Source organism: Penicillium diatomitis (assembly GCF_028827545.1).
Source record: "Penicillium diatomitis strain IBT 30728 chromosome Unknown utg000005l_segment0_segment0, whole genome shotgun sequence".
Classification (NCBI taxonomy): domain Eukaryota; kingdom Fungi; phylum Ascomycota; class Eurotiomycetes; order Eurotiales; family Aspergillaceae; genus Penicillium; species Penicillium diatomitis.
In genome coordinates, this window is record NW_026623177.1 from 2,047,166 (window position 1) to 2,061,454 (window position 14,289).

Genomic DNA, 14,289 nt, shown 5'->3' on the forward strand with positions numbered 1-14,289 from the left:
CGGCAACAGTGCGTTATGGGAAACTGTTTCTTGGGTACAGTCAGACCAGATATACTTTGGCATGAAGTCACTCTGAAGATGGTGGAAAGATTAAATGTCAGAGGGAAACATGAGGGTTGGAAACAAGCAGAGACAACATGTCTCGTTCGTTCCGTGGACGGGTTACCCTGCAAGGACATGGTCGGCATGGGCTACGGCGGAGGACCCTCAGATTGAGTCGATCTGGCAGGTGGCATACCCAATCCCTTGGGATACCTTAATATTTGGGAACCACCTCCCTCCGTGGAGCGGTTCTGAATTTAGTAATTAGTAGTCGTTGTGGAAAAGTTTTCCTGGGTTACTATGTGCCCCTTATGGCCCTGGCTTGACAGTGAAGTCCCAACCCATAGATAATCCTCCTTGCGAAGATTTCTAGAAAAAATACATGGGAAATGAACTAATAAGGAGCACCTTGCTGTGAATCGTCCTTGTCAGCGTTTTGATAGCCCAGTAGCATGTACTAGGCACTCCCACGCTCCGCACCGCGGGGATATACAGTGCTGAGTGCATACCGTAGAATACCGATCGGTCGCCGCCAGATATGGATAACGGACCTAGTAGACAGACTCGAGCGCTCACTCTAGTTCTGAGAGGAGCGATTGGAGGAGATGTGAGCTCGGATTGGTCGTCAGTAGTGGGCAGAACTTCCCTAGTTGGACCATGGACCGTGGACTATAGGCTATCATAGCTTGGCCAGTCTCGCGATCTTCCCGGTCGTGATGCAGAAGCCACAATTGGCAGCAAAGCTCGGAAGGAGGCTGAAAAAAACTATGTAACAAGGGTATGATAGACTGGGCAAGTGACGATGGAACGGTGAACCCTATTCAACACAAAATGTGGACTAGTACGCTCGACCGGGGGTTTCTCACTTGGCTCCAAATGACTGATGTGAATTGGGTTTCGGAGTCGTCCCTTTTAGAGACAAATTGCAGGGAGATGTGCCAAGCTTCAAGATTGATCGATTGTGTGAAGACTGGGCCGCAATTTACCACACATACCCAACCGGGAAAGATAATCCTTCTAGGGGCTTCTCCGTTAGAGAACGGTTTTGCAACTTGAGAGCCAATTACGTTAGCACTTAGCAGTTATCTGTACGACACATGAAACAGTAGTAATGCAGGTTTGCCCATGGATTCTCAACTGTGGATATTATTGATGTGGATCATCATCTATGAATGTCCAATACCGAGCGCCAGGCTCTTCCATACAACGTCCGCCCGAGCCCTTTATCATGGGTGGCATGCAGGCCAGTAGTAACAGGAGGGTATCAAATTGTGGCAGACCTGGATGGTCCTTTCACCCAGGTCTGTACGCCTGGAAAGTCGTGTATAAGCAGGTCGTAAGTGTACCAACCAACGCCAAAAAAAAAATCAAACATGACAAGGCAGACATTAAAAGAAATTAAGTGATGAGAAAGGGAGAACAAAAAAAAAAAAAGGCAGAAGCATGTCTATCCAACCGTCCCGGACCGTGTACCATAACATGTGAGAGCAAAAACGAGAACCCAAATCCCAAGTAGGAAAAGCAGACAGCCTCGATGACATTTCCAAAACGCCTTTGCCGTTGGAAAACAGGAAAAGTGAAAAGGGATACGCTTGAAAGGAAAATGCAGGAGAGTTTGATGGTAGCAATGGCGAATGCAAACCAGACAGCTTATTGAAGCACCCGTCCACAAGGGGAGCTAGTGGGACCAAATCCAGGGTCCAGTAATGGTGATGAAATATGTGCGTGACACCAGCAGGCGCCTTGCAATGAGATGGCCTTGAGTTGACAGGCCACTAACGAGGAGAGGGCAACGGTTCCTGCTCAACATCACTGAACGGTGAATGCCGTGAGGATTCAGCTTCACCTCCCCCTGTACGCATTTGGTTTCTCAAAGCAGGGAGTTGCCGCCGCCGGGCATTAATAAACCAATTGCTAATCTAAGATCGCCAACCATGTTAGTTGAAAATCATTCAATTTCCACCCTCATCCAGTAGTGTCAAGGCGCTGCGAGATTCGTACCTGACTGATTGAGAGCCCAGTTCGGGTCATAAACATCTGCTTGTCTTCTTCACTGGGGTATGGATGATCCAGATGCTCATGAAACCAAGCGCGCAATATATCAGTAACAGGCTTAGGAAGGTTCCCCCTCCGCCGCTTCGTCTTCGGGTCAATTGAGTCACCCATGATCCCAAAGTTGGCTTGCTGAGAGTGTGCCAGCATATTTGGTGACATTTGGTCTGAGTCTCCAGGGTATAATGCGGCTGAAGGAGGGAAAGGTGGCTGATTATTCAAGAGAGTGTCGGTGTAAGGGTCCGGGTGTCGTCGATCACCCACTGGCCCTGGCAGAGACACAGATTGAGCGGCTCGAAAGTCTTGTGCAAATGGCTCCGATCGCGAGACTGTCGGACTCTCCTCCGGAAGGCCTTTCCGGTCATTCATTGATTGAAAGTCGCGAAGCGGGGGAAGTATAGGACTGGGACCACGCGGTGCATGGTCGCTAAACCTCAACGGATAATGATCGGAAACAGGTCGCGGTAACCGTTCGTCTGAGCGAGTCGTATATTGAAGAGTATGTTCGCCGTAGCGTTTTTTAAGAGAGGTGGTGGGTGAAAAGTTGGGCATAGACCTTGGGTCGATGGCTGCTTCGTGGACAGATGCTGGGCGATCTTGCGATTGCGGACGGTTGTTATAGAGTGCCACTGAGGAATCGATCTCATCATGGAGATGAGGCGGAAGAAGCTGTGATCCAAAGCTGTGAGCGAACTGATTTCCCCCATATTTGACATTCAGCATTTGCTCATGGTGGACTCACCTCGCGAAATGATGGTAGTGTAGGAGGGTGACCAGCCGGTACCCTATTGGTGTACGAAATGGCCATGTCGTTGTCTTCATACAACGCTCGCGGCTGGGACATAGACGACGTGCGTGATCGGAAGAACAGATCGTGGAAAGAGGGAGGAAGAGAAAGTGAAAAGAGGATGTACAGCAGAGTCACCAAGTCGGAACGTTTGAATCTGGAAGGAAAGGCCCGCCAGGATGGAATTTTGGAAGTAGGAGAGTGGATATTCAACGCAGTGTTCAGGCGCTTCTGAGTCGTTCAATCTTCTTCACGGCGATTCAGTAAGCATTCAATTCAGATCCCAGAGTGGAGATCCGGCGGGCAAGCGGAAGGCAGGATCGAGAATGAGGAATGCTGAAGAGGTTTGTGAGGGGGTATTGGAAGGCAAATCATCAGATGGTCCATGCACTTACACTGAGATCGGAGTTTGTAGGTACAGTAGATGAGATTGTCGCTATCGCCGAATAATCGAGATTAATGCAAGGCGGCCGAAAAATGGGAACTTTGAAATGATAGAATCGCTTTGTGTTCGAGTCCCGAAACCACGCAGGGTTCCTCATGGGTTTTAATTGCGTTCTTTAGTGGCTTCTCCAAGTAATATGGAAAGGCTCAGAAAAGAAAAAAAAATAACCCGCTGAGTTCATGAACTGAGGGATTGGAAAGCAATAATCCATAAAAAGAAAAAGAAAAGGAAAAAGACAGAAAAACAAAGTGGAGGAGAAACTCAAATTAATGTCAGAAATCATTAACCCATAAAATTCGGCCATGCTACCACAAGACTTCTGAACCGATCTGGCACACGGCCATGGAAAAAGCAAGAACAGGGGGGCGGCACCCAGAAAAATGACGATCGTGGATGCCCAGTGGAGTTTTGAAGGAGCCACTGGATTTGTATGGAACCACAGCTTTGTATGTCGAGTTGGGTATCTTTTTAAGGCATGCGGAGCGGAGGAGAATGGGGTTGATGGGAAAAGTCAAGACCTTTTTCCAAGTGCCCTTAAGGTTGAGCTCTGGCTGCACTGACAGACCTCGCCAAGGACTGCCGCCAACTTTTTGTCATCTGTCAATCTGAGCTCAGTCGCTAGACTGACGCCATGACCGGTTCGATAGCCGATGTACTTGGATGTGGAAGACTATTCCCTCGGTCGCACGGTTGTAATTTTTGGGGTAGTGAAGTATTGTGAGACTGAGCAGTGAGTAATGAGTATTGAGTAATAGTATATTGTATCAGTGTAGAATGGATATACTATATACTATATAGTGTTGACTGTTTAGTTGTTTACTGTGTATTGAATGGCATCCAACGATCTATACGACCTACCCCTATGATCCCATTCGATGTTTCTACATGTTCCCTGGCCTGTCTACCAGCAATCCCGTATCATACAACAGCTTCTCCAATACTATACAAGCCCATGTAAGATGTTCTCCGTTCTCACTGTATGTTCTTAGAGGCCCTGTCCACGGCTTTGTCAGGATCTGTGGTCCAAGTCCACGGGCCTCTTTCTCCATCGCGAAAAATTGCCCATTTTCCATTTTTGAAAAGCGGGCATCTGGGAGTCCCATGCGTCCAACATGGGTGCACTGCTGTGGTACTGCAGACTTGCAGAGTGCAGTCAAGGGATCTGTTTGATTGACTCGGCGTACTGTAGTGACTGTACTGTGCAAGTCGGCAATAGTATTGATATGAATACTCCGCTGTGCCTGGTATAGCAGTAAACGATGCACCGAGCGTTGCTACATGGTCGTAATTTGTCAAGCCACAGCAAAAGGCAATTTGGTCTCGTGGATCCTATAGAAATTATGGAACCTCATGCGGGAATAGTAGCAGGGAGGCTAGCCACATGCGATGCTCGTGTCTCGCGTGGAAAACATATTTCCCTGGGATCCCTGCAAAGTCTGTCGCTGAGGGGGAAACCGATGATGTTGATACCAACGCCCCAGTGATGACTCGGGCAACGGAAGTTGGAGTAAGCAACATCGGCAAACTTGAGGGGCAACATCTGTACTGTGCGGAGAAACGCCCTAGGATGTCACTGTGGCAATGTTCATGCGTATGGAACTACCCCGATCGCAGTGGAAAGTCATACCCTTTCCAGGAGTTTCAATGATGATGATGATGATGTCAATTCGTACATGAGGAAATAAGGTGAGAAAGAGAAGGAAAAAGCGTCTTCGGTCGTTGCAGACCCCCTACGAAGCTACGCTCTTGGAGGTCAGTGGTTAGCCTCTAAGTTACATGAATGTATCACTGCAAGTACAAGGTAAGGTAGGTGTCTTCATACGACAGGGTGGTGATCTGGAATAGCCATTCCAATCTTCATCTTGCCACCTAGTGCATCTGTTGTGCTAAATGTACAAATCATCATCGGCGTTCTAGTCTCACCCTCATAGATAGGTAGTAAGGTACTTGATAGTTGCAAAGTCAGTCACATCCTCTACTTGTATAGCCTAAGCCCACTGCTGAAATGATCGTCTGGCAGCAGTAAGCGCGTCCTGGATCGGCCGCAAGCCCTAACAATGTCATCGAATGGGCTACGAACAATCTCGAACCCGAAATCACCTGTCTCGAACTTTAAGCGTTTAACCTTGTTCGTTCGACTTCGCCTGCTCGGGGCTGGTCTTCCATGGGCTAGACGGTCACACGGAGGATCACCAGGGCCGGAAATAGCGAATCAGGCATTCAAGGTCTACTAGATCACTTCCCTCGGCGAGGTGCAGATCGGCAGACTCAAAACCGTAAATCGTCCAAGGGCGCCTGTTCCCGACTTTCCCAAAATCATCCTCAGCAGGACGATCACCAGCGCGTTCCCTGGGCCGTCCCACAGTATTGCAGGCGTACCTAACATATCACGTCCATTCCACTAAAGGTTCAACCCGACCGTGAGAGACGACCCGAGGAGCTTGGCAGGGTGCAGGAGAGAGACGGAATTCCTGGATAAAGGTTCCCTGGACCCGGATAGGATCGAGTTTCCACGGCCACTGAGTGCCCTGCCCTATGTTTGCCTATGGACTTTACCCACTTATTGGCAAGCTGAATCGACCCATGAAGCCGGGATTCTGGCAGCTGGAAAGTGAGACGGACTGCTCCCTGGCGGGGTAAGCCGAGAGATCCGAAGAAGAGATCGCGCCGGGGTTTGGAAGGGCTTGAAGCTCTCTGTGCTTGCCTGCTTGGTTGAGGAGGGTCCAGTACGAGTACATTATGCATGATAGTCTGCAAAGTGAGGACTTGTGTGCATGCCACATGGATCATATGGATCATGAGGACTGGTGACTGACAGATGGACACGATCGAAAAATGCTCGTGCTCAAAAGAGGAGGCAGAAGTATCATGGCGAGAGAAAAGGGGAAGGAAACATGAATGCCCAAAAGAAAAGAAAAACGATATTTTCCATTCCCAGTGCAGTAGTATCCACCAACCCTGTCAGCGACAGTGATCAGAGGCGATGGTTGGTCAACACTATGTGCTATGGTCCGCTGTACCTGAAAATGGATATGGAGTCTGGAGAGGGCGGACAAGCGAAGCAATGACGGGCATGCAAGGTTCGATCTTAAGGGCAGGTCTCTGATTAGTGGACAGGACTGATCGATCGACGCCCAGATGTGGAAAGAAATACCATAGCATACCGGCCGCGAATGGTACAGTACGCGATAACCAGCTTCGGAGCTGTGGAGCCAGACTAAGTGGAAGGTGGCGGCCTGTGGCGTGGTGGATTCGACACCAGCTACTGCAGTAGTGAAAGCCTGTATGGGTCGTGAAGATGCCTCCTCAAGGCCGATGAGGTGTTTGAAGCTCAATGCCTGCTGTGAGAGCCTAAGAGGAAGAGGAGAATTCTCGTGCTCACCCCATACTCATTGTAAGCAGAGCCAAGTTGCTCAATGACGATGATGAACGAAGGCCATGATGAGATTATAGAAAAACTACATTCGAATTCAAAGGCACTTTGTCTATTTACGCGGAAAGACTGGGACAGTGGTGCACAACCCATGTGGATGTCAACGTATGAATGTACACTTTCAGTAACTGGTCTAGCCTAGACATGTAGTATCACTACCTCATACCTATATTTTTCATTGCCACTGGACTTCCGTGCCAGACGCGGGGGAGTGGCTTAGCTTCTTATCCATGAGCGGAGTCAACATTATCAGACTCGTCTGACTAGGACATCTCGTCTGTCATAGCGGAGCGACACTGACACTGACTGTACTACTGTAGCTGCGTCGTTTGGCACGGTCGGCTCGCGAGCCATAGTTAGGAGGAATTTGGCCGATCGGTAGGAAACTGAGACACCGGGGTAGGTAATATTGAAAATAGACTCTTGTCCCCCTCTTCCTGGATCTCTTGGTAGACGACGGTGCCAGTTACCTCGTCTGCCCTTGGGCCGAAAAATCAGTCAGCGCATTGACATGAGAAGGCCAGCTATACATGGGTCCACAGATGGCGTGTTCTTCCACAATGAGCCGTAGTTCAACTTTTCCATTGACTGACAGGCTATTGGCTTAAGAACTTTGACATGTACTACTGAATTTTCATGTCGCAAGGTGTAGTCTGCCAGTCTCTCACTCGCTCTCAGTACCACCTGTACATCCTTCTGTTTTGTCTGTTTTGGTAGAGAGTTGACGCCTTGGGTGCGGGCCTGAAAAGACTGTCGCGATCCCAGAAACTCTCCATCCTTACGAAGAATTTTATACGCGACAGATTTCGTACGATGCTATTAGCCGGTCACCGACTCGTTGTACGGTTGAAGCAGATAGTCATACAGCATACGACTACAGACGAGGCACTAACCATCCACATCTCTCAGACCAGCGCCGCGTTCATGTAGAATTCAAGGCAGATGGGCTGTCCAGAGCTTAGCATGCAGTAGCGTTGCCTCGCTTCAACGAGGTCATGCACTGATGCAGTACTACAGAGTAAAGAGTTCATCGTGCGTGTAGTACGAAACAGCTGTCTAGGACTTTTACGGACTGTTCAAGTTAGTTAATAGCGCCACCGGGGCTTGACCATCAATCACCTTGCAGGCCACGAGACGGGTATTTTGTATCAGCGTATCAGGTAATCGCAATACAGTACATAGGACGACGCTGGAAACATCCTTGAACATGCATCCACTTTCCGAATGAGGTGAGGGACCGCGTAAAGCAAAAGTGGCTGTGCGTGATCCTTGGCCGACGATTAACCTTAAGGAGGGCATGGTCACTCGTGAACTTCGACTACAGTAGTACGTGACTAGTAGACTACCCTAGCGAGAACTGAGACAGTGTGATTCGAGCAAATCCACGTTGAGAGCCAACTTGGATGGCACTCCCTGAAGGAAACTGGCATTTACAGGCCGCGTACCACCTAAGCATGTTGCTTGGAGAATATGTAAGTTTTAGAGTCCAAGAGATCCCCTTGGGAAAGTGTTCACCGGCGACCAGGTCAATATTTAATTGACTGTTTATGATCCTACAGTTCCTGATTCCGATAGATGCACTGGTACTATGTATATTGTACCTAACTAAGCGCGACCACCTGGCAGTGTCTTACACTTGACATTGCTGATTTTGTTCAAGTCATCCAGCGCGAAAAGGGGTCTCATTGTTTCAGTTTCTTGAAGAGATTGGCCACTGCTTTGGTCTTTCCTACCCGAATTCACCATTGGCAATTCAAGATAGCCTCGGGATGGGTTGTATATCATCAACCCTTGGTGTGAAATTCCCTTGGTGTGAAATTCAACAATCGCCCCAGAGTAAGGCGTAGCCTCCTTCCAAAGCCACGAATGACTGCTCTATCTGATCAAGCTGTTGCCAGTCTGTCCAAATCGGCAGTGGTCTCGTCTTGTCTTAAATTTTGCTGAACGGAAGCGCTCTTTACACCACACCTAAAGTGTCTGCGCCATCAACCAAGGTTTGTCGCCTGAGTGAAGTGGGGATGATAACGAAGCCACAGTGTATCAAGCCACTTGATAGCCAAAGAAAGTCAATAACGGTGATCCTTTACGGTTGAACTAAGGCAGGTTGGCCAAAAACCTAAATTATTTCAAGGAAGAAGAAGAGCGCGGATTATGGAGGCCAATCCAGACCCTCGGACATTTAGTCTCAATAGGCTAGATGTGAGCCATGTCTGGGTGAGAACAATTCCATAGTGTCTACTTAGGGGCAATCTCAAAGACTATACCACAATAGACTAAGTAAAGGCGCTGTACTAAGTGTAGTGTGTAAGTGTGTCCCACTACTGCACTATGGCACTGACTTCATTGAGCTAAAGCGAAATCCAACAGACGACCACTGTAGCGGGGTCGCTTGATCGAAGCTGTCCGCCCCGCCCGGGCGCTCGGTACAATATACGCGACCCTAGTCCTGTTTACAAACTTTACACTTTGCAATTTATCGTACTTGGTGTGTGCATTGTGGAAATGTGGAATCTAGGGAGCCACAGATGTGATTAAGTGATGAGGTAAACACAATATGGCCAGGTCAAGTACACTCATGAGTACAGCACGCGAACTCCCGCTCTAGAAGCCTATCAACCTAAATTGGACAATCAATTATTAAGACTAAATGCGTACCAAGTCAACCATCAACCCGAACCGAGAATGTAGAAAAATACGAGAGCGAGAGGGAAGAGAAAATGTACGTAGCAATTCATGAAGATAGCGGCACCTTGCATAATTCTGTAAAATATGTCTAAGGTGCTACTTTTTGATATTATCTACTAGATAGCATACTACAGTATACCTGTTAACTTATACGTCTCGATGACTTTGGTAGTCACGCATAGGGCGTGGCGCACGTAGCTACTCATGCAGTAGTTATAGTATACAACAAGATGCGGGAATGCGTGGCCCTGCAACTTGCTATCCCGGTTGTCGGGTACGGACGATCGGGTATGATCTTTTCTTTCCAAGAATTTCACTTTAGATCGCCGGATGTGATTGGACATCGAGTGGTCGTCCCAACACTTGGAGAAAGGAACCTTAATCTCAGGCTTGGAGCCTGTCAAGTTGTCAAAAGGCGTCGCCCGCTTGTCAACTGGACGCATTCGAACATTCAAGACTATTAGTCGCTGTGGCCGCACTGACAGGAAATGGTCGTCTTCGTCATGGGATCCTGCTGTTTTACCATTCTTGTGATGGCCGCCCACTTCACTAGCGGCTATTGAATGAAGTAAGGACCTTCCTGATCCGTGTTGGGCTTCCGTAACACGGTGGAGCTGATCCCTTCCTAGTTCCTACCTCCTACTGCTTGAAATCATGCAAGTTTTTTTCAGTCGACCACTGTATCACTATCCGGGAACTCCCGTTTACATATGTATATATGTATAATACGTACCTACAAACTATCTGAATGTCAATGGGCTGCTCAGATCCGACTTCTAAGTGTGACAAGTTACAACTCTGTACATATTGGCACTTACAATTACAAGGCCGAGTAAAGGTTCACAAAAACTAGTCGTAGGTGAGTACATTGGTCAATGCTGAATGGCAGGTGCTAAGCTATAGCGATCCACTTGATGCCCTAGGACACCTTCTATTCGATATTTCCTCAAATGGCAGTTCGGCGGAGTTTTCATTGCTTTTGTGAAGCCCTTTCGTTTATCTCGCTAAGTTGACATGGTAGATCGGAATCATTTCGAGATTGATGCATATGACCTGTGGGGTCTTGGGGGGGTGTTGATGCGATCCGCGCCAACAATTGAAGGACAGAGATCAGCTACAATACTTACATGGAGGGTGGTTGCTGTGGCGGTGTGGTAGAGCCATACTCGACTTACTATTACACTGATGCAGTGCTGCCCATCTAACAAGGTAACGTTCTTATGCGCTGCATGAGGCAGAATAGTAGTCTTTCTTAAGTCGCCCCTACAGGAAGACACATCCGATGTGGACTATGCATGAAGTAGGTACATACTTAAGCAAGGGAGCTTGGAATTCCACGGTTCTAGGGCATTTTCAACCTGTCGCCTGTCACAGTTTGAGTTCAAGCTAAGACGTTGGAGCGTTCCAATTTCCCGGTCACTGGGAAGAATGACGATCGGAAGATCTGCCCGAGAAGAACTGTACAGAAAGTTCTTCTCCCTTGAATCCCCCGTACAGTGGCTATGGTACGCATCTCCTGAAGCAACACGCACACTGAACCAGCCTGCACAAAACTCACATCGGATCCAGCATGTATTCTACTAGTCGTCATCACAGGGACTGGTGACTTAGGCTCTTAGTAACTACTTATTATAACTTAGAGGTCTGAACATTATTGAACGCGAGGACACGGGAGTCTTTCCGGCGATGTGACATTCCTGAAGGGTCCTGACCGCGTGGCGACTGACTATGGCTCAACTCTACGGTATACCAGAGCCTGTCCACTAGTCGATGGCGAATTAGCAGCAACGTACTTGTAGCTATCATGCACCCATGGTCGAGTAAGGATAACTAATTCGCTGCAACAAAAGACGCCTCGGAAGCACGCAATATCTTGGTTTTTCAATGACAGGCTCATCAACTCGCTTCGATAGTCTGGCTATTGAGCAGCCTAGCCCAGATATTGGCTTGGTAGCTGGGCCTTCACCCTCAACCACGCCAGATACAGGTCAAGCTACTTGATACTTTGCTGTGAACCAATATCTTGTGACTCGGGAACCCACTAGAGCCTGGCTAGATCTATTCTTCGCGACCCATGGATACATCATGACTTCTAGTCCTGGGGTAAGAACGGGCGATGGCCTGTACCTAGGGTTCAACGCAGGCAAGTTCTTACTGTCACATACTTTGAATCTCTGCACGCAGTTCACGGGAATGGTGAACAGTGCGTCCATGTGTCGGAGCCGTCAGATATGCGCGATGGGTTGTGATCGCTGGCTGGAAGAATGTGAGGAAGAATATCGGGCTGAGAGGTAATCATCCCTTTCCGCTGGTAATGGCGAGATCGTCAGTCACCTTTCAGAGCTCAATGCCATAGGTCGGGATTAAACACACATGTCTCACCCAGGTATTGAGCATATGTATGTCTGTATTTGTCACTAGGAGAAGCAATTTTGAGCTTTGTGTCCGTCGCTGCCAAACACACAGCAATGCAGATCAGTGCTGCATTTTCCCCGTCGGCATCGGCGGCTGTTTCTTTGTACTATCACTCAAGCGGACATGCTTGAGCACCGTTTTCCATGTCAGATCTGTGTCAGGATCAAAAGGTTATATTTGGACAGTCGACTTACGACAGAGCGCAGTTCACACCGATGATACTGCTCAAGATTAGCCGATATTCGCCTGAACGATCAACTATGTTCCGAAACTCAGTCGGACGAAGTGTCCAATGATCTAGTATATGTTACCTACTCATTTTGCTTTTGACCGCTCGATGATAGAGTCAGCAGTTGTCTATTACCTGTTCATGTACATTATAGACTTGCCGAGAGGTACTGCTTGACTAGATGCAAGATGATTGCTCGAGAGTGAAGCGTGTCTTGAAACCGTGATGTGGGCAAACACACCAAGTTCCAGTAACAGGATGAACAGCCCGAAGCAAAGCCTGCCAGTTACCGCCTCGGATGCCAAGAGGTATCAATGGTGTTCATTGTTCCCATTCATTGAGCTAGAATACATGCACGTGGTGTGACTCTGGCCGGTGTGACTTGAGTCGGCGGGTGTGAAGATATTCTATTTCGCAAGCATGGTACCTAGCTCGGCTGCACGAGCAATAGCGGCTTTGACGGCCTTGTCCACAATGCCTTCGAAGCCCTCAGCTTCGAATGTCTGGAGAGCAGCATATGTGGTGCCATTGGGGCTGGTGACGTTTTTGCGCAATTGGCTTGGCTCCTCGGTGGATTCAACGAGCATTTTCCCGGCACCGAGACAAGTTTGAGAGGCCAGTCGAGTAGCCTGCTCCTTCGATAACCCTTCGGACATGCCGCTAGTGACGAGGTGCTCGACCATAGCGAAGAAGTAGGCAGGGCCAGAGCCTAAACAAACGCACTCATGTCAGCAGCTGATGCCTTTGCATTGGATCGGATCAATGGGGTCGTCCACGTACCTGAAAGACCAGTGACAACGTCCAGAAGCTCTTCCCTATCAACCCACTCGGTGGCCTTGCTCACGCTACTGAGAAGAGCATTGACCAGATCCTTTTCAGAGGCAGTCACATCCTCGCCAGCAAATGCGCCCGACGCGCCCTCGCTCACCAGTGCCGGAGTGTTGGGCATCACACGCACAACGTGCGCAAATCGCCCGTCATCAGTTCGCGACCACTCCTGCAGACTGCTGAGGGTGATGCCCGCCGCGATGCTGACGAGAACCGGAAGAGATTTGCGGTTGCTCCATGAATCACCGAGTTCCTCGCAGACAGCTCGGGTGACCTGAGGCTTGACCGCAATTATGACAATGTCCGCATCTCCACCTGCTTCTGTGTTGTCGGTTGTCGTTCGTACTCCGACCGCAGCGAGCTTCTCTCGGTTGACATCCCAGGGCTCCGAGACACAGATATTCTGCTTGCTGACACCCTTGTTGACAAGACCACCGATAATGGCAGAGGCCATGTTGCCCCCGCCGATGAAGGCAAGCTTGCTCTCTTGCAGGGTAGGCATGTTGTTAGTCGGACTCGGGGTTCAAGCTATCACGGGGAAGCGCAATTGGCAGAGGTGGATTTGTTGCTGTTGACAGAGACACCCCACTTTTTGAAGCCGATGAGCTGGGGTGATTATAAGGTGGGGCAGTGACAGTTGGGGGGCTCAAAATGCAGACCGCCTAGGAACTGCACAGCTAACAACTTATGACTGTATATCGACGATGATGGCGTAATGTCTCCCGCTTTCGCTAGATCCTTGGTGATAACGATCAGAATTGATGGCCTCTGCTATGCGCATTTCTGGTTGCTGTAAATAATGTTATATGGGTGGTTCCCGCAGAGAACTGAAGATCTGACTCACCACTCAGGCTTGTAGCCGGCCCGGTCAAACCGGGTCTGGCATGGCAAGTAAACACGCCTTCGAGACATAACCCTTCGTGACGCCTTAGAAAGAGTATGCGAGGCAGACCAGCCCGAAACTTCAATTTCCCGTATCGATATCGAAAGGAAGTCGGATAAACCCCCGGGTGGTCCAAAAGCGCCTCCTGTCGGACTGGATCAATTCAAGGACTAAACGTCAGCTACCAGACCGAATAGGATCATACTTACTGAATAAGCTCTTCCCTCGGCAGTGCAACTTCGTATACAATTTTTCCAGGCTTACTCGTCATCACACTATGTCCTCGCGCCTCATATCTTGTCTCCGACGTGAGTGATCAGGCAATGCTCATAGTGAGATCCTGACGAGGTCATTAAAGACCCGGGCAGCATTGAAAAGACACAGATCATGGTGGATGCAACTGCGTATGAATGATCAAACTACGCCAGATCTGGTGGAAACCAAAGGGCATGTTGTCTTGGATGGGTCAAGCGGAGAGACCCTGGTACTC

The 14,289-nt window shown here is 48.9% G+C and overlaps 2 protein-coding genes across 2 annotated transcripts; both read right to left on the minus strand.

The window, feature by feature from the left end:
- Positions 1-1,817: 1,817 nt before the first annotated feature.
- Positions 1,818-2,938, minus strand: N7539_005306 (homeobox domain-containing protein; the record flags this gene model as incomplete). The annotated part of the gene is made up of 3 exons (XM_056934908.1): positions 1,818-1,961; positions 2,044-2,763; positions 2,837-2,938. 3 exons carry the CDS (start codon positions 2,936-2,938, stop codon positions 1,818-1,820), a joined length of 966 nt encoding a protein of 321 aa, XP_056790102.1.
- Positions 2,939-12,495: 9,557 nt separating this feature from the next.
- Positions 12,496-13,418, minus strand: N7539_005307 (pyrroline-5-carboxylate reductase family protein; the record flags this gene model as incomplete). The annotated part of the gene is made up of 2 exons (XM_056934909.1): positions 12,496-12,797; positions 12,869-13,418. The coding sequence occupies 2 exons, from the start codon at positions 13,416-13,418 to the stop codon at positions 12,496-12,498; spliced, it is 852 nt and encodes a 283-aa protein (XP_056790103.1).
- Positions 13,419-14,289: the final 871 nt, after the last annotated feature.